Here is a 27,954-nt window from a genome sequence, read left to right on the forward strand (position 1 = left end):
TGCCTGACGTTCCTCTGCAACCAATAATTAAACCTTGGCCAGGTCGTAGATGAGCTTTAGACTTTATTGGAGAGATTCATCACAATTCTTCCTTACAGCATAAACACATTCTATTGGCTACAGATTTCTTCACCAATTGGGTCGTGGCTATACCAGTCAGGACGACATCTTCAGAGGTGATTACTGCCTTTATTTTCAAATATATTATCACCAAGTATGGCATTCCAGAATGTTTGGTGGCGGACAGGGGGCAGGTTTCATGGCTGAAAAGACTCGAAAGTTCTTAGCTGGTTATGGGATCAAGTTTCTGTATTCCAGTCCTTATTATGCTCAAGAAAATGGCCAAACAGAACCTAGCAACCGCATCATTATGTCTATACTCAAACGAATGTTGGATGCAAATCCGCGATCTTGGCAAACGGACTTGGATCACACGTTATGGGCTTATAGAACTTCTAAATGAACTCCAACTGGTACTACACCTTATGCCTTGATGTATGGCCATAATGCAGTACTTCCTATTGAAATTAATGTTCAGTCGCTGAGGGTTCGCGAGCAGCACCAGTTGATTGGCGAGGACTATGTTCAGGCTATGTATCAAGAGCATGAGGACTTGGATTCTTGACTGATGGAAGTTCTCGACAGCCTTATTGCAGAAAAGAAAAAGATAGCACGGCTATATGACAAACGCACGAGAGGATGCAGCTTTGGAGTTGGGGACTTAGTTTGGAAAGCTTGTTTGCCTTATGGTGAGCGAGTTGATGGTTGTGGTAAATGGTCTGCTAAATGGGAAGGTCCTTTTGTGATTGATTGAGTAATGGGCAAAAGCGCTTACTACCTTCGCAACACTGATGGGAATGTTCACAGAAATCCCACTATGAACGGTCGCCATCTTAAGAAGTACTTTCCTAGTGTTTGGGAGTATGAAGATCCACCGGCAACGGTGCAAGCAAAGTAACTGGTGTGCGGACTTTGGGTTTCCTTGGTTTCTATCCTTTCAACCAAGTAAACAAGGGGCAACACCATGGATAATCAGTACTTAACGATCGCGAACCCAGAAAATTTTGATGTTCGCAAATGTTACTAACGGTCGCGAACGTTACTACCGGTCGCGAACCCATAAATTTTTTGAGTTTTTCCTCGAAACTATCAAGTTTTACTGAAACTTTATGAGTTTCTTAATCATGCTCCGGCATTTTTTGTAAACACATTGGACCAATACTTGTGGTCCAGAATTGGTTGTAACTTTTGTTAAGCAGCAATGAAACAATACAAGTGTTTTTGGGAAACAAGTTGTGTTTTATTCATATGACTTTGTGGCCAGAAACTTTATACAAGACCTATACTATTACATGTGAGCTTTAACAAGTTCTGATACCATCTATGCTAGGTGGAAAGGTCTTCGCGGTTTCTCCTGTTCGTCCTACCACCACGAGAAACTCGAGATTAAGCTGTACCAGCTGAAGGCCGATTGGAACCAGCTTGATGCTAAACATAGGTTCTAATTGGAGGACTACTGGTAGCATGAGGGATCCAGAGCCTTGATTTGTACACTTCTCCCTATGTTCCTTCAAAGAAGGGAGATTGGAGGATATTGCACATAGGAGATGCAACAGCTCGCATCGCGTATCAAAAGAGGTACGTGACGAGCATGAAGCCTGCTTCTTGATGCTCGGCGATTAAACAATGATGAATATGCCATAGGAAGGGCTGCCATTTCCTCTCTCACTTGTAATCCTTCACTAGGAACAACCCTTAATGGAGGGCAGATCCCTAGTCCTGAACTACAAAGAAGAGAGGATGTGAGGGTGGAATAAGACTCCCACCTCACATTTGAGGGTAGAATAGGACTCTCAAAAATTGCTATTGAGTTTGCAAATCTGGGGGATGAAACTTAAGAAACCTAAGGGGTTTCGAATGAAGAAATGGAACAGACATGGTTGGAGGCTGCGGAAGAGAGTGTTGTGTGTTCTTTCCTTAGGGTTTCGTTTTATAGCATAAGAAACTTGGATTCAAGGGCTGAGATTAGAGATACAGATTTGGAGATCACGCCCGGGATTTATTGCAGCAGTAGTAGTCCAACTTAAACGATTTGTGCATTTCCCAATATTGATTGCTCCTGTTTTCGAGAGTTTGCATGCAAACTTGGACGGTGGTGAGTTATGTTGGGCTCTGGCCTTGGGCCTTTACTTGGGTTTTTGACGGGTCAAGGAGACTCAAGTAGGGTGAGCAGACAGAGATAAATTGCAATTCTTACTACTAAAATACTTTGATGTTCAAATTACATTCTATGTCCGATAAGGCGGATATTTAGTTGAAGTTTTCCAGTATCACTGGCTTTATCACAGATCAGGTTGTTGATCCTCCTTTCCTTAGCCTCATAAGCTGCCAGTTGCCTTTTGCGCTCCTATATTTGGGGTACCGTACTTCTTATCTCTTCCTCCACAGCCTTGAGCTCTCTAGCTTGCTCAGCTTCAAGCTCCGCTATTTGTTGCCGCAATGCACTGATTTGTTGTGAACAGCTGGTCTTGGCATGCTGATGCTTGGTCTTAAGTTGGGTAGGGCTTTGCACAATAAAGTTTCTAGCATCAGGTTTGTGTTGCGATAGACTCTGAGATTGGTTTCTCAAAGTTTGGCATTCTGCCAGGAGGCATAGAATGGTGCTCAGTGCATGTTCAGCCTTCGCTACTAGGCTGAGATCAGTTGAGTGTAGCTTGAGGTAGTGAAGGGCATCTTGGACTTTAGCCAGGCGAGCTGGATCCATTAGATCTTCAGCAGATACCTCCGCGAGTTGTGCTCGGGCCTGTACAAGTTCTTGAGACTCTAGGGATGTTAAGGGGCTGGCAGGACCCAGCATATCATCTAGAAGATCTTCCAGAGATTGACTAGAACGATTCTCTAATGGATCAACAGCTGATGTGGATCCAGATGCTCCAACAGTTAGCATGATTGGTGGGCTGGAAGTAGTCGCGATTACCACAACCTGCAGAGGGTAAAGAACAGTTAATAAGACAGTTAAGTGTTTACAAAGGGAAACAGAAACATATAAACCAAGAGGTGGTTAAGGGTTTTACCCCATCAGATTGAGAAGAAGGAACATTGTTTCTTGAAAGGGGTTGTGGTGCAACATTATGGCTCACTGAGGCCGCATTCGCGAGGGAATGCTATACATTTTCACCTTCTCGGTGAGAGTTGGTCACACCTTCTTCATCTCCTACCACATTCTCCAGAATTTGAGTTGAAGATGAGTGGGAGAGTACTGTCGTTGGGTTGATTGATGTTTGTGGCTCCAAGGTCCGAGTGCTCGCCACCGTGTTAAGGGGAGTAGCTTGAATTGGTTCTTTATACGCGATCACAGCCTGTTGGATAGCAGTCGCAACTCCCATGGTAGGTAACTGAGCTTCAGCATGAACTTGTGTTAGAGGCCATGAAATATATCATTGATTCACAGACAACCAACATAAGGTAAATGAATTACATCTTAGCAAACAACAAAGTGTTGCATGGGGGGCAACAGTGTGTTTAACTACTTACAGCAACGTCTTCCATCATGGTTGCAGCAGCCTGAGTGGTAGACAGAGGTGGTGAAGTTGGGTTCTCGCTAACCTACAAATCAAATAAGAATCAGTCAAAGTGGTTCATGAATGGATTGCCAGTTGGAACAAATAGGGTGTTCTTTTTACCTTAGTTGCTGTTTCTGGGTTGACCTGGTTAGTTGATGCACGCGGCATTACATCAATCGCGAGCGGGGCAGAGGTGCTTGAGGCAGCTATTCTTCTCCTCTGAATCAGCTGAGGGTCACAGGCATTGGTTAGTGGCGAAAGTTGCAACAGCCTTTAAGGGAATCAAATATGGGCGAAGACTTACAGGAATGAAGTCTATGGCGTCAGGATCATCCTCGCCGTTGTCAGATTGCATTATTCTCCCTCCTTTACGGCCTTGGGAGGAGGAAGCACCAGCTGTATCCTCAAAAACCTGCAACATGAACCAGTTAGTGGTTTTTAATCAGTGTTGGAATAAGAACTGTAGGAGTTCGAAGAAGAGTTAGGATTTTACCCTTGAGGGAACAATTCTTGCGGCATTTGGAATTACTGTCCGCAGCAAATCTTCATCACCGGGAACCTCGGATCTTCCTGCAAGTATCTTCTGAGCCCCACCTGGAAGATGTATTGAAAGATGACTCGCGATCGTTGCTCCCACTGGCCAGAATTAATCTTTCTCCACCATTGGGAATAAGCTTTGTCGACACGGAAGCAGCGAAGGATACTCCCACTTGCTATCACAGGAAAGGGGGTAGGTTGCAACTGAGACTGGTGCCCAGGATTAGCGGCAGTGGCGGGAACCATGGGGCGTCGCCATGATGAAAACAGGTTCAGACTCTCAATGGGAGGGAATGGAACCATTTGAGCCATGCCTAGCTGCCTCGCGAAGAGATGGGGGCATAGAGTTCTACTCCAGTGCAGGGATGTCGGGGTAAGTCCGCCATCGAAACAGCTTGTTCAAACAGATTTCGGCTCTCCCCGTCATAGCGTCTGAGGATTAGAAAGCCTCCTCGGAGGGCATCAGGGTGAGTGCGGTCTAGGAGCAGCCGTGCGGAGTCAAGAACTGAGGCATCCAGGGTGTAGAAGTACTCGAAACATGCTGCATAGCGAAGAGTGAAATTGGGCTCCAAACCAACAAATGCTTCTCCCAACACTTCAGTTAGACGGAAGTCCCTTGCGTTTTCGTTCCGCAATTGCACAAAGTAGACCTGGATCTAGAGGTCTAGAATCCACATAGGCCCCGAAAGCTTATGATAATTGAGAGGTTCCATAGTAAGCGAGCGCATCATACAGTAGAGTTTTGCCAGAATTATTTGTGCTAGGCCCACAGTGTGGCCATTGTAGAGGAGGGTCGCGAGTTGCATGTGCCGCCCAGTCATTTTCTTGGAGTTGGAGCATAACATAAACTTTGATAGCCAAAATTCCAAGAAGGCGATTCCAGCATTGGCAGTATGATTGCAATTAAAACTGGAAAGCCAGGAGCCATACGATTGGTAAATGTCAATCTCGCAGGTGGCGGTAACCGGGCACTCAACATCAAGATAATCCTGATCTCTATAAGGCCTGGTACCAACTGGTAGACCTAAGATAAGATATATGTCTAGCAGAGATATACCCATTTGACCAAATTGAAAGTCGAAGGTATTACTTGCGGAGTTCCAGAAGCAAGCAACGGTCATGATGGCACATTTGTTGCCTCCATCTTGAGTCAGGTTGAAGGAGAGATCGATACTTTCCAAGATTCCCGCTGCTTCCCAGATGTTTCGATCGATCAAGCGGCGACCTTCATACCATGTCCGCATGGCTGTGGAAACAATGGGCCATGCTCCAACGGGGGACCTGTGATGATTGTGCAATTTCCATCCATTGAAGGTGGTTGGGGTGTTCCTAAAGGGAAGCGGAGGAATTCGCGAATGGTGGTGCTAGTCGGCGTTGATGTGCTCGGGGATTACGGCAAGAGAAGGGCCCAAGAACACGGTGCTGTCATCAATCACTCCAATGGTGGTGTGATTGGTGGGTTCGTTGTTTGGGTAGCCGAGAAAAGGTTTGCACCTTCCTGGGCATCACGGTGATTGGGTCTCGGTGCCATTGTTGTTGGAGAATAAGAATTTCGAAAGAGGGCTTTCTGGGTTTTCTGATGATGGAGCAATCGGGTTGGATGAACTTGTAGAGTTCGAGATCGCAATTTATATAAGGGCTTTCTGGGTTTTCTGAAATCAAAACTGACTGAGTTCGGGGAAGAGTCGTGTCTGCTCTGTAACGACCCTAAAATTTCGAGCTTAAAAACTCAAAATCTTAAAAACGTTAAACACAAAATAATCTCAATGAAATCGAAATCATTTTAATGTCGCAGCGGATCACATCTGAGTTTAAAATATAACTCAGTCAAGCCGATTATTACAAACCCAAATGATAATTGAACATATAACAAATGGAATTGTATAATCCTCACAACAACCTCACAAATAAAATCACACCAAATCTCACACACAATCCACGCTGGAACCTCACCACGACTGGATGCGATCGACTTCGAGTCTTCGGAGTCGTCACTCAATCACCACTACTCAGCACCTGCGGAAGTATCCCCTACACCATTGAAATTGGTGCACCGCGATTGCAACACAAACCCGGTAAGCTTTACAGCTCGTATGAGTAAAATATTAAAATAACTCTCGTCTCATAAAAGACACAACTCCACATCAACACAGTATAATGAAAATCATGAGAAAACGAGCAACCCATCTGGTTACTCTAATACTTTCACAAAATGGTAACTAATGAGCGCTGGTACACATCTGTTACCCCTCACTTAGTATACCGCTGATGTTGGGTAACCACCCGCCACCCAACATCCAAAACAAGCTGAGTACCCATGAGCAGATAACCACCAGTTACCTCCCATGCAGTACTATGGCAGACAGACTAGAGCTCTAACTGTATCGTAACTTTCGCCCGGCCAAAGGCTAGGTTCCGACTTGCCTCACATGTACAATAATCTCACATCATATTGTACCACACATCACGTCCGAAGACAAATCACAATATTTCACATTTTCCGTGATAAAATCACATGTACAATAATCTCACATCATATTGTACCACACATCACGTCCGAAGACAAATCACAATATTTCACATTTTCCGTGATAAAATCATGTACAATAATCACTCATCATATTGTACGTTTTAAAACTTTCACAATATATCCATAATAAAAATCATAACAGTATATTATATAGCAAACTATATATATTCGTATTTATTTACCATTTATACAATATATACATAGTCCACTATATCATATACATGTCATATTTCATAAACACCTGAAAAATTACGTACGATAATCTCACATCATATCGTACCATTAAAATCACACATGCACAATTTTTCTGTCACCGAAATGACTATTTTTAATGAATTAATAACAGTATGTAATTTAATGAACTATATATATATATGTATTTATTACCATTATACTATATATACGTAGTCCACTAAGTTATATACATGTTGTAATTCATTAAATAAACACACTTGCAAAAATGTTGAATCACCACGAGGGTAGATTCGTAATACAGTGAGATTTTACTCACCTTATTGACTTGAGCGTGAATCCCTCAATTTCTGAAGATAATTTCCTTCCCTCGCTTTATAGATCACCTTGAAAAGATAAGAAAGGAATTTAGGATCGTTTCGTAAACCTTTAAATGCCGAAACAGTAATAATCGATTACTGTTCAGCAATTTTCGGTTTTACGAAGTTACTGTTCACTGTTCACTATTCACGTTTACTGTACAATAAGTACTATATACGTATTTCTGTACGTATAAGTACTATATACGTATTTCTGTGCGTATAAATAATATATATACGTATTTCTGTACGTATGATTATTATGTACGTATTTCTGTACGTATAAATATTAAATACGTATTTCTATACGTATAAATAATAATACGTAATTCTGTACGTATAAATATTAATACGTATTTCTGTACGTATAAATATTAATACGTATTTCTGTACGTATAAATATTTAATACGTATTTCTGTACGTATAAATATTAATACGTATTTCTGTACGTATACGTACGATTTAAATGTAAATACAAATTCAGTAAATAAAATTTACTAAATTACCCTTTTACAAAAATTACTTTTTACATTTACTGAAAGTAATTTATATTTACATTTACCGAAGGTAAAATTTAATTACATTTACCGTAGTAAATAAAAATTACATTTACATTTACCGTACACAGTAAATTACCAAAATACCCCTTCAGTCAAAACTAATTACACCGCCTCACACGGCGGCGCGTGTGGCACACGCGCCACCTCCGGCCGGCCGCGCGTGGGGCCCACGCGCCGAGCCCAAAACCGGCGCGTGTGACGTCACCACCACCCCAAAACCCTCCTCCTTTCTCCCCTCTTCCTCTCTCCGGTCCTAGGCAGCCCCTATGCCACCCAACACCTCCACACGCGCCGCCTAGGGCGGCGGTATCCCTATCTCTCCTCCTCCTCCGATCCTCCATCAATCCACCTCCGATTCAAATCAATTTCACAACAACAATCAACACAACCAAATAAAAACAAACCCTCACCTAATCGACGTCTTGAGAGTATCGGAGTCGATCGTGCTTGAGTCAAGACGAGGTGGGGTGCGGCGGTGACGCAGCGATGACCTCCGAGCTTGTCGATGCTCGTGGCAGTGAGGCACGGTGTGGGGGAACTCGGGGCTGCTTGCTGCGGAGCTCGCAAGGCCGTAGGAGCGGCGGTGCAAGCCACGAAGGGCAGGGGTGGAGATCGGAGAGGGAGATCGGCTTGGGAGAGGGAGGAACCGAGAGAGTGAGAGAGAGAGAGAGAGAGAGAGAGAGAGAACTGAGGGAGAGAGGTCTGAGGGGAGGCGGGTGAGTGAGGAGTGAAAGGGTTTCCAATTATGGGAACCCTAGCTCCAAACATTTCCTTTTATACCCCCTCCCACAATCGGAAACTAACTTCCGTCGTTAATAACTTTTACGTACGTCGTCCGATTAGAACGCGTCACATACTCTCGAACTCGTATCGACGAGCTCTACAACTTTCGTGAAGAAAGTTTTCGCAACCGAGCGACGGAATAAAAGTCGATAATTCCGTTCGGAAACGTAACGTTTTTCTTAATAAACGTTCCGAAAACGTTTCCGTTTTTCGTTTCAAAACAACGCAAACAATAAGTTTCATTTTATTTGAAATTCCAAAACTTAATAGAATTCAAAACAATTCACATATTGTTTTAAAATCTAGGGTTATTACATGCTCGATTGGAACTGGTTTGAGTTTCTGAAACAGTAAGTGTTTCTCGCGTACTTCAGCTCGAAAGGTTGTAGTGGTTTGAGGTGAAGTCGTGCGTCAGTTGGCAACGGGGGAACGTAAAGCGTTTCGAATTATTTTAAAAGGATAACCGTTTGGGTTTTTCTTCTAGCCCTTTTCAATTTCGTGAGGTCTTCAATTTCAAGGCCTGGGGGGCAATGTTTGGGCCTAAAATAATACTCCGGTATTATCTACTCTTTAGGCTCGTGGACCGGTTATTTGGAGAAAATTTATCACAGAGCAAGATTACCTACTGTATTGGAAAAGATTTAAGGGACTAAGGCTGTATAGAATCTGAGTTTAATAAGGAATGTGAATCCAAATCAACTAAGAGGTTCTCAAGACTTGATTCGCAAGAAAGAACAATTTGTGTTCTCTATATAAAGGAGTCGAATGTGCAGAATAACACACGCAACGTCAAACAAACTATCACGCAACCGCATAGTCAAATCTCCCCATGGAGTAAAGGTCCGATTCGCTTCGGCAACCAAGTCTCCCATCGGAGCGGAGCTATCCAGATGTACACCTAGCGCTGCATGTAGCAAACAAGTCTGTTTAACCTCGGCAATTAGAGTCAAGTCCATCGAGTCGCTAGCCTAACTTCTAGCAAACACAAAAGTCTGCACTAGTCAGCAAATCCCTACAGCGAGAGAGTCTCGCTATCAACGACACAATATAAGCTCTGCTTTTCCCCAAGCGGTCTAAAGTAAGATCGGCCATCTACTTGAGATGGAGTGAAAGGTACCTAGAAATTCCGGTTGTGTATAGGTCATTCGAACTTCAGCGGTTTATCAGCAACTGCGGAGTAATCGTTTGAGAAGAAGACAGTACGTGAGCGCAATCATTGTCAAACAAAGCAACAGTTGTACCTAATTCAAAGGTACTGGCACGCCAACAACAACAGAGAACGAATGGTCGAACCATCTAGGGTTCGACACCGGGACTTGTTGATTGTTCTCTGAGGAATATCTGTTTTCCCAGCTCGAACAAAGGATGAGCTTTTCTGGACAATTCTTTTCTGGAAGGCAGTCTTTTCTGGAAGGCAGTGATGAGCTTTGGCGGTGAAATAAGTGATAACAAACTGATCAGATTTTATTAATTAATATACTTGTTTTAAATGTCTAATTGTCTACGATGAATCGTGAGCAATATATGAGCTGCATGCAGGAATATGGATGTGTCGGTTTGGCTCATTGGCTGACCGATTCGGAGTTTGATCTACTTTGGAGTGATGTATTCAATGATTTGTAGCAAATTTAAAAAAAAAACATTTCTATACCGGAAATAAATTTGTCAATCATCCATATTGTGTCTATTTCATGCCCACTTCATCCCCACCTCATAAATAAATAATAAATATCTTTTATGATAACCATTATAAATTTATTGAACAAAAATAGCACTTGTCATTTATTTATAAAGTGAGCATGGAGTGAGTACAGTAGAAATGAGCGACAAATTTAATTACTAATGGATAAAACTTATCGTTGCTTTTGCCACGTTTAGTTGGGTTTTCTACCAAAAAATAAAGGAAAAAACTTGGCAGCTCTAGTCAATCATGCAATACAACATGGCTATTTTAAAAAAAAAATTACCTTCCCAAGACTGATGAAATAACAAAAGGAATAACAAAAGGTGTTCGACGTCGTTGCTAGTTCTCTCTCTCCCTTATATGAACTAAGTGGACCCATGCTACAATTTCCCTTATATAACAAGTCTAATAATAACGATACTCCCCCCCCCCCCACTTTAGCCACCCGGCAGAATTTGGGTATGAGGTTTTCTACAAAAAGTCTTGTCATCAGTGTGTGGTAGCAATCCTTGATTCTTCACATTTTTCAAGGTGGAATTACAAATGACTTAAATCTAAACCAATCTATTTCTAACAATCTCTACCTTGCATGATTCAAGTCACCATTAATTGTCTCACAATCCAAATAGCTCCACCTCAACTACAAGCATCAATCCAAGTCCAAATCTTGTGTCCTCAATCAAATTGGAAGCTCCACGAAATTCGATCGTGTCACAAGCATAACTTGGGCTCTAATACCAATTGTTGTGCGGAAGCGACCAATAATCTCACACACACGGGTCTAATAATGCCGATATTCCCCCCAATGGAGTTTGGATATGGGGTTCTCCACAAAAAGCCTCGGCATTAGTGTGTGGTGGCAATCCTTATAACCTAAGAATGACTCTTCACTTTTTCTAATGTAGGATTCACACAGACCTTTAATTAACTATCTAATAAAACAAGAATGAAACTCAAAACTCCAATCCATTCGTAATCACTAGTTCACTACTACCCAGTACCTCAAATCACAAACTTTTGAACCCAGAAAACAGAAACCAAACTCCTAGCTACAATTCTCTTCAATTCCAACCATGCATGGCAAACAAAACTTTCAAAACTTAAATCAAAAGATAAAAATTATGCCCAAAGAACCATCTAGATTGGTGGAAACCTTGCTTTTCTCTCATTGACAGCCTCGCAGACTAAAACGATGGCAGATTAACGGAAAAATGGTTGGGCAGCCATCCCAAAAAAGAAGGGATCTTTGGTTGTTTGACATTGGCAAAAAGCTGATTCAAAACGGTAAAATAATAATAATAATAATAAACTTCGCAAATGCTCTTGCTTTCAATCAAATCAAGTTTCGATATTGCTCAAATTGAAAACCTAATTTCAAATAATCAAATTTTTTATTTCGATTGTGAAGACGACAAACCCAAATCATCAAAGAAGAAAGAAGAACACGAACTGGAGAGAGAACAAAACAAACGTCGTTTGTTACCTATACCATAATACAACAGCACGCCTTAAGGAAATAAATAGCCATGTGACATTGCATGATTGGCTAGCTAGAGCTAACCAGATCTGTGAAGGTATTTGTCATTCCCCACCTTCTCCTAGCTGCACTAGGAAAGCATCTATTTTGGTAAGATATGTCTTTCTCAGTTTTTGAATTTCAAATTGGATCTTCTCCGAGATTTCCTTGAATATAAAAGGTTTGACTTATTTGTTTTGGCATGCTTATCTGCTATAATTATTATTCCTATTTGGTTAATTGTTTAAATTAAATTATGTTTAAGGCTTGGATTGAGATCTGGTTTGTTGAGTGGTCCTCGACCTCTATATAAACCTAGGTATTATTCTCTCTTTTGTGACGACTGATAAGGGGCATTGTTATACAGATTGTGATATTGCATACAAGTTATTATGCTAGTGTCAACTGTATCATGCATTCAATTTCGGTAGAACTCATGTGACAAGTTTATGATCATTTCTGAAGTTGTCTATTCTCATATTTGAGATTGTTCTTTCTTGATGTTTCAGGAAATAGAGTGAAGATTCAGTCATTGTGTTCAAGTGAATGAGTTTTATAATATAGCTTCATAAGAACAAGTTAGCAATGTTTACTAGTAAAGAGATATAAGTGTTATCTCTACTTGATTGAGGTGTATTGTAAACATCATTCATAGTGAAAGATTTTGTGTGTACTACGATAAAAGTCTCGCAGTGGTTTTTACCAATTTGGTTTCCACTGTAGTTAACAATTATTTGTTGTTTGTTTATCCTCTAAGTGATCTCCAGTTTGTTCATTATTACATACATACACATACTTTCCTCTCATATATCATTAAGTGGTACCAGAGCAGGTCATTCAACATATCAAGTAAGATCAAGGGCAATTGAGAAGATTTCTATCAATACTCCTCCGGGTTTTACTGGGACAAATTATGAGGATTTGAAACTTATGATGAGAGCATTTATATCTGCTCAAGATAGCAGATCTTGGCATTGATTTGTAGAGGAAACTGGTGAAAAAGCAAAAGGTGTGGCGAACACTTCAAATAATTCACTAAAAGGGGAAAAGCCAAAACTGAAAGATTTCAATAAATGGTCCAAAGATGAGATAGCTTACAGTGAGGCAGAAAACAAAGCAGTAAATGCATTATTTCGTGCTCTCTCTCAGGAGGAACGTGCTCAGATCAAACACTGTGAGAACTCCAAGGAAATTTAGGACACTCTTCAGATCAACTATGAAGGTAATAAAAAGGTAAAGAAACATATATTGCAATTATTACTAAAGGAGTTTGTAAATTTGCAGAAGAAGGATGATGAAATTATTGATCAGTTTCATAAAGGAGTTATCACCATTACTGGAGTAGTTAGATCTCTGAGTGTCAAGAAAACTATTCCAGAAGATGACATTGTGCTCAAAGTCTTACGATCTCTGCCTGAAAAATATGATATGAAGGCTATTGCTATTTCAGATGCATATGATATAGATGAGTACAGCTTAGTGGAGTTAATCAGAAATTTGAGGACCTATGAAGCAGATCTAATGGCAAAAGAAACCAAGAAGGTAAAGTCCGTAGCTTTTAAAGCTACCAAGTAGGTAGAACCCTCTGAAAACTGTGATATTTTCTGCTGCTGATTTTGCTTTGATTACCAAAGAGTTTAAAACTAAATGCTTTGATTGTGGAGGTGTTGGACATTTTGCCTCTGACTGACTGTGGTAACATGAAGCATAAAGAAAGTGAGAAAAAGGCTCTTAAGTCATCCTGGAGTGACAGTGATGATGAAAAGAATGTAGCTTTCATTGGCTCTATCAACTATGATGAAGAATCCTGCAATGATCTCTCAGAAGATGAGGATGAGGAAATAACAGGCAGGTATACCAAATTTTATAATGCTTCAATTTTTATGGTTAACAAAGTAAATTTCTTTGAAGAACAAATCGAGCAGAAGAAGTTAGAATACATAAACTTGGATAGATAGTTCAAATCCTCTCAAAGACAATGGTCACAGGAGAAAGAAATGATGAAAGAAGAAATTGTTTCTCTTAACAAAAATTCTTCTTTAGAAAGCTGGAAAATCGACAAGCAGCATATGGAAGTGAAACTTGAGTATCTAAGATATCAAGTGAAGTATTTAAAAACTGATAATTCTAATTTATCCTCTGAGAATATGGTGTTGCAGGAAAACTTGTAGAATAGTGATAACAAACTAAAGAAGTTTCTGATCAGTTCAGATACTGTGTCGAAGCTAATCAAAGATGTTCGGCCGTTTGGAAGCACATAAGGACTAGGATTCAATAAATTGCCAAAAGCACCTGCTGAAACATTTATGAATGAAGGACATGTGAAAGTAAAGGAAGTTGAAGCAGAATCATCATCAACAATACCAGAAAACAGTAAGGGAGACTCATTATCCTACTCAGGTATGAAAATGAATTATGAGGCAATTAACTTGAATTCTAATTTTATTCCAATGTGTCATTTTTTGTGGAAAATCTGGTCATCTTAAGTCTAGATGTAATAAACTAAGAAAGAACAAAGTTGAAGAAAAATTTCAGCTTCTTGAAATGAAATTAAATGTGCATATGGAAATGATTCATAATCTAGCTAGTATGATTAAGGACACAAGAGAAAGGAAATATACAAACCAGGGTCTTATGATGCTAACTTTCTGTTTACTTATTTAAGATTCATAGGTGATGATTCAGATCTTGACGATCTACAAATTTTAGCTACTTATAATGTGTCCCTCACTTCCCTAACTGACAAAAAGGATGACATGTGGTACATAGACAGTAGTTGTTCTAGACATATGACTGGAAATAAGAACTGGTTTGTAGAGTTTGATGAGAAATTTACAGCTGGCAAAGTTACTTTTGGTGATTTTAGAAGAGCAAAAGTGCTGGGAAAAAGAACTATCAAAGCTCAAAACATTCCAAATCTTAGAAATGACTATTATGTTGAGGGGTTAACTGCAAACCTGATGAGTGTCAATCAATTAACAGATGAACATAAAAATGTATGGTTCAACAGCAATCGCTGCTTAGTGCTGGACCAAGATACAAACTGTGTTATGGATGGACTTAGAGAGAAGGATAATTGTTATCACGTTTATCCAAATCAATCCATTGATATTAACTGTTTTGCAGGAATTTCATGATAAGAAAGAGTTTAACTTATGACATAGAAAGCTTGGTCATATCAACTTTCAGGATCTGGTGTCCATTTCAAATAAAGACTGTATCAAAGGTTTACCTAAACTCAAAGGTGAGACAAGTGACATGTGCAAAGGCTGTAAACTTGGGAAACTCACAAGGTCTCCACACAAGGTGGTAAATTTTACTACTACAACCAAGGTTTTAGAACTTCTACATATGGATCTTATTGGTCCTGCTCAGCTTGAAAGCAATGGTAGAAAAAAATTATATTCTTGTGGTTGTAGATGATTTCTCTAGGTATACTTGGGTAAATTTTCTAAAAGATAAAACTGAAACATTTGAGTATTTTAAAGGACTTAGCAAACAGATGAACACTGAAAAGAAAAAAATTAATCTTAAGATTGTTCGAATTAGAATTGACAATGGTATTGAATTTAAAAACTCTATGTTTGATGCTTTTTGTCATGACCATGGAATTTTTCATGACTTTTCTACTCTTATCACACCACAAAAAAATGGTGTAGTAGAGAGAAAGAATAGATGTCTATTAGAAATGGTCAGAGTTATGTTGCATTATGCAGGTATAAAGACTATGTTCTAGGCAGAAGCAGTTAGCACAGCGTGTCGTACTATAAATAGGGTCATCTTGAGAGCAGGTTCAATCAAAACTCCTTATAAATTATGGAAGGGTAAGCAGCCTAACATCAAGTACTTCCATGTTTATGCTATATTTATAAAGATCGTGATCACCTATCTAAATTTGAAACTAGAAGTGTTCAAGGTGTGTTTCTAGGTTACTCAATAAACAGTCGTGCATACAAAGTTTACAATAAGGAAACCAAGGATGTATTTGAAACGATCAACGTGGCCATTGATGACAACTATGCCAGGCACATTGCAGAAGACATGGAATTGTTTCCACTCACAATAAAGGACTCAGACCAAGACACTTCTGAGTTTATAAGGCATCCAAATGATAGTGAGGTGTACGGTACTAATGAGGTTATTCGACCTGGCTATATGCAAGTACGTAAGGATCACTCCAAATCTGACATCATTAGATCTCTGGATGATACTATTCGTACTAGGAGACAAACATCTGAAAAGGTAAATGAACAATCCACGGCAAATGGGACTGTAAGTGATAACAACTCTCTATTGTGTTTTCTTGAGACTAACAAAGATGATATTTCTATAATAAAACATTATGGATTTGTTTCTCTGATTGAACAAAAGACTGTTAAAGAAGCTCTTGCAGATGAGGAATGGATAAGCGCAATGCAGGAAGAACTTGGTCAATTTGAACGAAATAAGGTCTAGGAGTTAACTTCACATCCAAGTAATGCAAATATCATAGGAACAAAATGGATCTTTCGGAACAAGACAGATGAAAAGGGAGTAGTGACTCGAAATAAGGCCAGGCTAGTTGCTCAAGGCTATGCTCAAGAAGAAGGACTTGATTTTGATAAAACCTTTGCCCCAGTAGCAAGACTTGAGTCCATCCCAGGTTTTTCTGATGCTAATTGGAGGGGAAATCTTCAAGATGGGATAAGTACTTCAAAGGGATGTTTTATATTGGTCACAACTTAGTTTCATGGCATAGTAAGAAGCAAAATTGCATCTCTCTTTCCACAATAGAAGCAAAATATGTAGCTGCCAGCAGCTGTTGTACTCAACTGTTGTGGATGCAACACATGTTACATGACAATGGTTTTGACCGAAAACTTCTTACTCTATTTTGTGTGCTATCAATATTGCTAAAATCATGTTTTGCACTCCCGCACAAAACACATAGATCTACGATATCATTTTATCTGTGACTTGGTGGAAAGGAACATGTTAGAACTAAGTTTTGTACCATCTATAAGACAATTTGCTGATTTTTCACTAAACCTTTAGATACTGACAGGTTCTTAAGCTTGAGAAATGCACTTAGGATTTGGAGGTCATGAAGGCTCACGGGAAAAAACGTTAGTAAGATGGTCTTAAAATCATGAATTTAGCTTGCTCTCCTTAGCTCTATCTTTTCACTGCTACATGTCGTGTTGAATCTCTGCTTCTATGTCTAAGCTCTACTTCACCTTCACTCACAGTTTACATTGTGGTAGCTCTATTAACCTACATGAAGTAACTCGAGTGCATCTGGCTATAAGTTGAAAAACAATGATCACTTGTGTTTTGTTTGTCTCACAATATTCTCAGAGGCACGGCCAGGCTATTCTCAAAGTAACCACTTGTGGGAGAGAAACATGAATGGATGTCTCCTATGGAGGCTGTTTATATGACAAAACCAAGCTCGAGTGTGTGACCTTGAAGGTATCCTGGCTATCTAATACCCTAATATCATCTGATATGGGAGTTATTGTCATTGAACATTCGTTACATGGGCTTTTGTGTTTCTCAAGTCACTGAAAAAAATATTCTACAAAGATCTTGGAGTAACAAGGGGGAGAGATGAACATTATCTACAAAAGGTACTTCAGGTGTTATGGGGGAGAGTTGTTGATCCAATCAAAGATGTCAAGTTACATGCAAGTGGATTATATAGACTCCATATATGATCTCCTCTCCTTGCACTGGTTTTGCTTAGATCGATGGAAGCAGACGTTCACATGCTCAAGTTGATAGAACGTCAAATGGCTATATGGATTGATGTGGTGAAATTACAACTCAGTGAAATAGAAAAAGCTCGTGTCATGCAAATAGCTTTGCAGATTTTACTGAGTTGTGAACAAACAAACCCGATAAACTCTAAAAGCTCGTATGAGTAAACCGACAACTAAACAACCTCATACACATACGAAATTCTCATCTAAATACGATAATTAACAAAACAAAAGTTTCCAAATAGAACCACGAAAATTTCCTCAAGGATGATCCGGAGGAGACACTTCCCTCCTGAAACACTTTCACATGCATTATGTAAAAACTCGACAACTCATAGGTAAGTAGGAGGTATCACCTAACCCCACTTCCTAAACATACACACTTAGCGTAATGATCAATATTGTTACCCATAAGACATAGGCAATCGGACTAGAGCTCTATTCGTTCCCACTCACCCGGCCAAGGTGTGGGTTATTTATGCCCAAAGATCCCCTTCACTACTAAGGAGGGATCCTGATCCCCTTCACCACATAGAAGGGATCAAATGTCTCTTTCACCACATAGGAAAAATCATAAACCATTCGTAGATTACTACTAACAAGATAATTGTCGATTTATAAACAAGTCACCTCCCTCATGCAAGTACTACGAGTCCATATAACAACTCCATAGTCATATCACCATTATACATATATATTTTTCATGAACAAGCACATATGTATCCACTTGGTTCACCAACAATAATTTGTCTTTATACGAGAAACATAAGAGTAATTTTTTTATAAAGAAATTCATTTTACTTACCTATAAACCATTGACGATCAAGTTCATATGATTTTAAAATCAAAATGCATTTTCTCTAATAATTTCTCGTTAATTAAGGCAACAAGGAAAATATGTTTCATAAAGGGTTTTATTCACCCTTCCAAATCACGTATCTCACAATTCTACCATAATGATACATGAACAGGACACAATAACATAGCAACATATATATGTTTATTATTATTACCATTAAATACACATATATAAATAAGTTATATTATATCAACATCTCAAATGACCAACAAATAAATTTAATATCAATGACACATGACAACTACATTATAATATAGAAATCGTATACATCCATATTATTATTACCATTAATATACCTATATAAGAAACTATAATGTAACAACCACTTTAATTACTAACTTAAATTTCCACAATATGATCATATATTCATAACATGATATACGATAACCATGCTTACTTATGTAATCAACATTACCATTAAATTTACATATGCAAATCAACCATACTTTATCAATATCAACTATTAATCATATTCCATAATCACCAAACCCTTTAAAAATCCTTTTATTAAAAAAAAACATTTTACTTACCCTTGAACCATTGACGATCAAGCTCATGTAATTTAAGACAAAAACATATTTGAATTCACAATTAAAAAATGGTGAAATATGGACTGTAATAATAATTCACTAACAATTTGCAAACAAGTGAGTTTTACTCACATTTTTGCTCCCGCAAAACTTCCTATTCACTAAGACAAGTACCAAACTTCCAAATCAAATGCCTAAGTGGAATAATTTAGCTTAGTAAATAACCAAACAATAACACGCTACTTGAACCTACAACTCCACTCTTAGGTCTACACTCAAAGATTGCTGAAGCGGCAACTTTTCTCCTTGACCTACCAAGATCACAGACGGACCAGCACCCTAGCAACACTAACAACAATCGAAACTTATGATCACCACACCTCTAACAACAACTCACTCGCTCAAGAATTAACCTAACACGTGCAAATAATATATGTGCCTGCTCGTAGACGAGCACGACTTAATGGAGTAAGCCATTACTCCAAGCACTGTCGAACGCGCCACCACATGCCATCCTAAGAGGCTGCGCGTGGGCCCCACGCGCTGGTACCTAAACCTCATCAAAAGATCACGACTTTAACTACAAAGATGTAGATCACAAGGAGTTAAGCAACTTTCATACCTGGATTGAAACCTAACTCGGCTAGAAAGTGGCCGAAAAACGACTGGCAAGAATCTAAAAAATTCACACTTCACACTTCTCTTAACTCACGAATTCGAGCTCCAAAACCATTACAATCATGCCTAGAAGGAAGAATGGGGTCGAAAGGAGAGAGCTTGCCGAAAACACTACAACGATGTCGGCTGGAACTTGCATGTGTCGCAGCTACTCACACGGTGGTCGAGGTGGCGCGGGTCCTAGCTCAATTTTAGGAGAATTTCGAGCTAATCATTTTGATAGGTAGATCAGGTTATGGCGTCGCCGGATGGAGGAGAACGGCGCCGGAAAAATTTTCTGGAAAAAGGAGAGAGAGAGTGACAGAGGGAGGAGAGAGAAAGGGTTGGGGTGGCTTCCAAAAAATCTGATTTTCCAAATATAGGGTTTCCTCTTTTCGACCCCTATTTTACCACTTTCCAAAAATGCGCCACATCGTTTTTATTCGAAACTTTTTCGCATGACGTTTGATTTACATGTGTCGTGTGTCTACGAACTCGTATTGACGAGCTCTACGACTTTCGTGAAGACAGGTTTTAGAGATAAGCAACGAGTCAAAAGTGAACTCTTGAGCCCTTGAAGACTTGATCGTTTTTCAAGCTTTCGATTCTCGGAATCGATTCGACTTCAAACAACGACTAAATCGAAGGTGTAGAATGCAATTTTACTCAAATCACCATTCAATAATTTCAGAGAAATTACAAGAAATGTGAATTAAAAGTTCGGATAATTACACGTGTTGAGCCCGACAAGGCCCTAGCACGATAATTTCATAGGCTAGCTCGTTAAACACATAATTTTATATTATTTATAATAAATACTTAAAATTATCACTATTAGATTTGAATATTAGAACTTTTAAATAAAAATCTCTTGATTATTTAATTATTTTAACTACAATATTTCACAAATATAATCAAAGTAGTGAAGAAAACGTTATTGTTTTGACATACGTAATATTTTACAAATAAGATTATGAAATATGTTGTAGTATTATATTTATTTTACCATTCTAAATATTTATATAAAACAAATATTCTAATTACATAATATATTTTTTCTAATTGTGTGTTATAATGCTAATAGACCAGACCGGCTCGCTTCTTGGCCTAGCACGGGTTCGAGTCCGGCCCGATATAGGCTTGGGCCGTGAGCCAAGCCAGACTTGATATTTAACCAAATAAGTCAGCCCGAGCTCGGTACAAAAATTAAATGGGTCGGTCCGAGTACAGTTTTGGTCCTATTATAATGAGTCGAGCAGGACCGGTGTTTTCCACCTTTGCGGAGGATGACAAAGAAAGAACCCTAGCTAGCTAACGGCACGGCCCAAGCCAGACTTGATATTTAACCAAATAAGTCAGCCCGAGCTCGGTACAAAAATTAAATGGGTCGGTCCGAGTACAGTTTTAGTCCTATTATAATGGGTCGAGCAGGACCGGTGTTTTCCACCTTTGCGGAGGATGACAAAGAAAGAACCCTAGCTAGCTAATTGCCGTTTTCGAATGAGGAAAGATGCTGATATACCTCTTTAAATCTTATACCGCACGTCATGTTTTTTTGGTTACAGCCATTTTCGAGCTAGGTAGATTGACCTAGATCGATATTCATTATGATCTTTAAGGGTCACCGAAAAACAAATGATGTCAAGAGACAATATAATTCATACAACAGAAAGCCAACATACATAATGATTAGCATAAACAATCCGAAAATCTGGTGAAGGTACATTAGGTGCTACACTACAAACTAATTAAATCTCCTTTTGCCCTTCCACCAAGTTACCAACCTAGGGCAATCTAGTAACTTCCCTACATATTTTCCTTTATGAAACAGTCTCTCAACTTTCCAACTCTCCTTTAAAAATCATCACCACCTTCATCATCATCATCCTCCCTTTAAAAAAACACCGAACTCTCCAAATGCTCTCTCTCTAACACAGCCCACAAGCCATGTCCTTCTTCATGTTACTCCTTCGATGGACTCTCCTCAACATTCTTCTCTCTCTGCCCCTCTCTCTATCTTCTTCCTCCATCCATGACCTCCTCCGCTCGCACGGTCTGCCAGCCGGTCTCCTCCCCAAGGAGGTCAAGTCCTACTCACTCTCCGACGATGGCCTCCTCCAAGTCTTCCTCGACGCTCCCTGCCTCACCAAATTTGAGGACCGGGTTTTCTTCGACAGCATCGTCAGGGCCAACCTCAGCTACGGAAGTCTCATCGGGGTTGAGGGTTTGACTCAGGAAGAGCTCTTTCTGTGGTTGCCGGTGAAGGATATCATCGTTGATGATCCGGGATCAGGTCTCATTCTTTTCGACATTGGAGTCGCTCATAAACAGCTTTCTCTGTCGCTCTTTGAGGATCCTCCTTCCTGTAAACCATCAGGTAATTCCATCATGCCATTCATGCATATCAGAACATCATTTGCTTAGTTGTTTAGTTTTCATTTTCTTGTCTGGGGTTTTGTTTTTGTAACATATGTTGCTGTTCTTATGGAAGCTCATGTGGGTTTCTGTCATACTTTTGTGTGAGCTCAACAGTTTTCTTTGGACTTTAATGTCTGCCATGTCTCTGATGATAACTTCAGGAAACTATTAACTCATAGGTTGGTCCGCTGGTGCTTCAATTATTAAGTTCTATTCATAAAAGAAATGTTTTTTTATGTTTTTTTTTTCATAAAAGAAATGTTATATAATATATTTTGCAATTATTTCCCTACCTTTTACCTGTTCTCCCACATGATACATCATAATTTTCAATAAGACAATGGACGAAAAAAAAATTACAAATGCACATGAAAATCAAAGAGAACTTTCCTTTGTAAAAACAAATAAACCAAAAACAGAGAGAAGCTTAATTTTCTTGCTTGCATGGTAGCTCTTTTATTAAGAGTACTTCTTTGCACTCTAGCATTCTACAATCAGCATTATAAGATTTGTGGAATTTGCTATTATATATGCGTGAATAGTATGTATGAGTACACATCAATTATACGTTTTCCTCTTAATTGGAAGACTCAATTAATTACTCACAATATAGTCCACTTAATTAGGTTTTTAACTACTTTTCTGAATGTTTAAACATGGTGGAATCCAAATTGTGGGTACATGAAGACAAATTAGACATGAAAGTAACAGCTGTTTAATCATACGATACTAATTTATGCATGACGAACTAGCTAGGTAGCCAAAATCAGTGTGTGAATAGCGACATTTCCACTGTGTTGTGCATCTTCATTTTGGTCCACAAAGCTTGCATGCAAAATGGGGTGTGGGTTTGGTTCTTGAGCCTAATTCATGTGACTATTGCAGGTGTGGTGAAGAATCATGTGAAGGCGCAGGAAAAAAGGGTTCGAAGCTCTGAGATAGCTAGGGAGATGCCTTCCTGTTACAAATTTAATTGTCGTTTTCTATGATTAATCAGTTTAAAATTGATTGGTCTTCTTCTTACTTAATGATATAAGTAGTATGTAAGTAGGTGGAGGCTGGCTCGATGAGAGTATTTAGGGTTTAAGAGTCTTTCAAGAGGAATAGGTGGAGATTAACTCCAGGAGGAATCTGATGTACGTCCTCATCATATTAGCGGTTATAATCTTCTAACCTTTGTAAAAGGCCTTTCATTCTCACCTGTTCCCCAATCTGCCTTATGTTGAAGCAAAGCAAGGGATCAAACTTCTTTAAATTAATCTCTACTATATATTAAAAAGTACGAATCGACAAGGCAAGTATTCCAGAGTAGGTATAGATCGATAGTTCTTTATTAATAATAGTTTTATTATTAGCTAATTAAAAATCGACTTTAGATGGTTTTTGGTTCAAAGATTGATCACTACACCGACTAAAAACGTAAAGCTTACTATGAACTAAACGCAAAGTCTACTTCCTAACTCCTTAGTACTATATTTATATATGCGTACCGGCCTATGAAGCACGGAAACGTGCATACACCCACGTTTTCCGTTTCCGAAGCGGAACCACTCCGGAAACGCGTCGGAAACGCCCGGAAACGTGCTGGAAACGCTCGGAAACATGTTTCCAGAAAAATGAGTTTTGAAAACGCGGTGGAAACGCGAGTTTCTGAATTGGAAACGCGGTGGAAACGCGAGTTTCTGAATTAGAAACGCGAGTTTCTGAAAAATAAAAGTTTTTTTATGTTTTTTTATTTGAGATTTTGAGTTACTTAAACTAAAAATTTGTTATTATATTTATTTTTTATATAATTTATATATATTTATTTTATTTTATTTTCGACGTTTCCAAAACGTACCCGCTTCCTAAATTTTTTGAAAAACACGCTTCCGCGTTTCCAAACGTTTCACTTCCACGTACCCGTATCTGATTCCGTACAACCTAGGTACCGGCCAGGTTCAGAGTTTAAGAGGGGTACTATATCATGAATAGAAAGGCTTATGGTGTATCTGAGGATGACGAAGTATTTCCAAAGTCATCCCATCTTGCTGATTGACTTGTACGTAAGTTGAAATGAAACAGAGGATCGGAATGCCATAATTTAAGGGAGAAGAAGCGCAAGATTTCAGGCGATCGAAGACTCGAAGTGCTCGGTTTCATAATTTAATGACGTGCATGCATGAGGGAACTTGGATCATGATTATAACAAAATGTCCATGTATCTTATGGTGCATGATTCCTACTATTGTTGGTCATCATCAACAATAGGATTAGCATATGTTACTGACACTGAGCTTTTTATTAACACTGTATTACTAGTAGCGGCAAGAAGCAGGAAAGGAACTGGGCAAGCTAGTGACCTACTCATTGATCCGACAAATTTCCACGGCTATAAAGAGAACTAGGTCACAATTCATAACCCTAGCATCTACTTTATATATTTAATTACCCATGACTTGAGCCATTAGCTTTAGGGGTGGACAAACTGACCCGAAAACCGAAAAAAACTGGACCCGAACTCAAATCGAATCCGAAAAAAACCGAAACCCGAATCAAACCGAACTGAAAATAAAAAAACCGAACCGAACCGATTCTATTTGGGTTGGGTTTTGGGTTCAGTCCTTTAGAAATCGAACCGACCCGAACAACCCGAAGTCAATGGTCAACGTTAAAAAACGACATTATTTTGTCATATTTATAATTTTACATTATTATTATTTTTTTAATAAAAAAATAGTGTAGTCGGCCTCACAGCCGCACCTAATTTCTAACATAATTGACCTAATGTATAAGAGGCGCATTATTTAGCCGTCTTGCTTCCTTCATAATGCGATAGTTTTATTTTAAACCTAATATAAAGGTTATGATACATTAGTTGACACTTAGGTGATCGTCAACTCTAATTCGAAATATGGTCGATTGACACCAGCAGATGTGATTGGTATATTTATTTAGGGACCCCGTAAAAATTTGGTCCATTTTGGACATGGTTTAACCGTTCGTACCTATGGTCAACAAAAAAAGAGGCGTTTTGACATATTGAAACCCCATTGACCGGGGCTTTGCCAAATAGATTTCTTTAGTGCGACCGTGCATGATAGGTAACAAAAATTAGGTGATTTCAGATATGCAAACGGCTTTCGGCGTTCGCATATTTGTAATATGTCCTCCCTTATAGCATAATAGTGGTGTTTTCGATGTACCGAAAATTCCGACGGTCAAATGAGTTCCGAATTGGATGAAATTTTTATAGGGTTACTAAATATATATACCGATCACATCAGCTGGTGTCGATCGATCCCTATAAGTTTCCTTCATATAGTCGCTTAATAATGCGATAGTTTTATTTTAAACCTAATATAAAGGTTATGATACATTAGTTGACACTTAGGTGATCGTCAACTCTAATTCGACATATGGTCGATCGACACCAGCAGATGTGATTGGTATATTTATTTAGGGACCCCATAAAAATTTCGTCCATTTTGGACATGGTTTGACCGTTTGTACCTATGGTCAACAAAAAAAGAGCCGTTTTGACATATTGAAACCTCATTGACCGGGGCTTTGCCAAATAGATTTCTTTAGTGCGACCGCGCATGATAGGTAACAAAAATTAGGTGATTTCAGATATGCAAACGGCTTTCGGCATTCGCATATTTGTAATATGCCCTCCCTTATAGCATAATAGTGGTGTTTTCGATATACCGAAAATTCCGACGGTCAAATGAGGTCCGAATTGGATGAAATTTTTATAGGGTTACTAAATATATATACCGATCACATCGGATGGTGTCGATCGATCCCTATAAGTTTCCTTCATATAGTCGCTTCATAATGCGATAGTTTTATTTTAAACCTAATATAAAGGTTATGATACATTAGTTGACACTTAGGTGATCGTCAACTCTAATTCTAAATATGGTCAATCAACACCAGCAGATGTGATTGGTATATTTATTTAGGGACCCCGTAAAAATTTCGTCCATTTTGGACATGGTTTGACCGTTCGTTCCTACGGTCAACAAAAAAAGAGGCGTTTTGACATATTGAAACCCCATTGACCGGGGCTTTGCCAAATAGATTTTTTTAGTGCGACCGCGCATGATAGGTAACAAAAATGAGGTGATTTCAGATATGCAAACGGCTTTCGGCGTTCGCATATTTGTAATAGGTCCTCTCTTATAGCATAATAGTAGTGTTTTCGATGTACCGAAAATTCCGACGGTCAAATGAGGTCCGAATTGGATGAAATTTTTATTGGGTTACTAAATATATATAGCGATCACATCGGATGTTGTCGATCGATCCCTATAAGTTTCCTTCATATAGTCGCTTCATAATGCGATAGTTTTATTTTAAACCTAATATAAATTTATGATACATTAGTGGACACTTCGGCAATCGATAACTTCAGTTTGAAATATGGTCGATCGACACCAGCAGATGTGATCAGTATATATATTTTGGGAACCCGTAAAAATTTCGTCCGATTTGGATATTGATTGACCGTCCATAGTTATGGTTAACAAAAAAAAGGCGTTTTGACATATTAAAATCCTTATTGACCGGGGCTTTGCCAAATAAGTTTTTTTTGTGCGACCGCACACAATCGGTGACAAAAATTAGGTGATTTCATATATTTAAACAGATTTTAGTGTCCGCATTTTGGTAATGGGTATTCCCTTATGACATATTAGTGTTGTTTTCGGGTAAAAGCCCATCGGGCTTGCGGGCCTCGGCGAGCTTTTCAGATCCACGGACTAAATGATGAGGCATAAGTCAATTAGGTATGAAATAATCATTAGAATATTAGTTTTTCATCTTTATGTTAAATTTTGTACTTTTAAAATTAATATATAATATTACGTATTTTACATACGGATAAAACCGAAAAAGAACCCGAACCGAACCGAACCGTATGGGTTGGGTTGGGTTGTGGGTCACAGTCTCTAAAATAGAAAAACCGAACCGAACCGAACCGAATTTAAAATTTGGGTTGGGTTATGGGTTTTGTCCAAAACCGAACCGGATGGACCCGTGTCCACCCCTAATTAGCTTCAGAGCTCAAGACGGGTTTTCCGTCCGGATTTCACCGTATATGCACCATTTAGACGCCGACAACACCGTTTCTATCTTCTCGCCGGAGTGACAACACACATTCCTAAACGCTGCTACGATGAAAAAGAAGGCGAAAGAGATCGGGATCAGAGGTCCACCATGATCGATTGTGAAGTTCTGAGTGAGGTTGCTGCACAGACCTCCAATCTCGATCTTTTTCGCCTTCTTCTTCATCGCATCAACGTCGAAGAAAGTGTGGTGTCACTTTGGCGAGAAGAAACGGCATCGCCGACGTCTGGATCGTGGAGAAACGACGGAAATCTGGACAGAAAACTTGTCCAAACGTCCACAGCCAAAAAGCCATATATATATAATATGGTTTTACTCTCTCAAATGAGTACATACAATAAGAACTGAACGAGAAGTTTGATTTGAATTCAGTCATCAAATTTGTATGGTGTTAAAGATTAATGTGCAAAATATTGGTATGGTTTAACATGAAATATCAAAAATTATTGCTAATTACTTTGTACTCGTCACAAAACTCGTCCTTGTTTCATAATGATATTGATTTGATTTCATAGAGAGATTACTTTTGAATTACATTTCCCCAGCTTTCAAGTCATTTACAAACTACAATACTAGTTTCACATACACGAAACTTTGTAGTGTGGTTGTGCATGCCTGCATTATAATTCAAAGTTTAAACGATCTTTTGCCACGACCTTAATGGAATTTAAAGTTTAGGGGTTTATAGTGGATGATCAGGTAAAAACCTCCCCACATAGAAAAATGAGATACATATTTAGGAGAAATCTTGTATGTACGGTGTGCATATACACTACGCCATCTTAACCATCTATATATTTTATTTAACCATAATGTATTTATATAAATGTCATTAATTTGAACTGTTCACACTGTCGTGTATCTACACTGTGAAGAGAATACTCTTGGCATACACTATCACACCGATCTCTT

At 38.9% G+C, this 27,954-nt stretch overlaps 1 protein-coding gene across 1 annotated transcript; it reads left to right on the top strand.

Moving 5' to 3' along the window:
• The first annotated feature begins 21,416 nt into the window (after positions 1 to 21,416).
• On the top strand, positions 21,417 to 23,212 carry LOC126789130 (uncharacterized). The gene is made up of 2 exons (XM_050515202.1): positions 21,417 to 21,889; positions 22,816 to 23,212. Exons 1-2 carry the CDS (start codon positions 21,460 to 21,462, stop codon positions 22,917 to 22,919), a joined length of 534 nt encoding a protein of 177 aa, XP_050371159.1. The 5' UTR covers positions 21,417 to 21,459; the 3' UTR covers positions 22,920 to 23,212.
• The last annotated feature ends 4,742 nt before the right edge of the window (positions 23,213 to 27,954 follow it).

Source organism: Argentina anserina, chromosome 3, assembly GCF_933775445.1.
Source record: "Argentina anserina chromosome 3, drPotAnse1.1, whole genome shotgun sequence".
NCBI classification, from domain to species: Eukaryota; Viridiplantae; Streptophyta; class Magnoliopsida; order Rosales; family Rosaceae; genus Argentina; species Argentina anserina.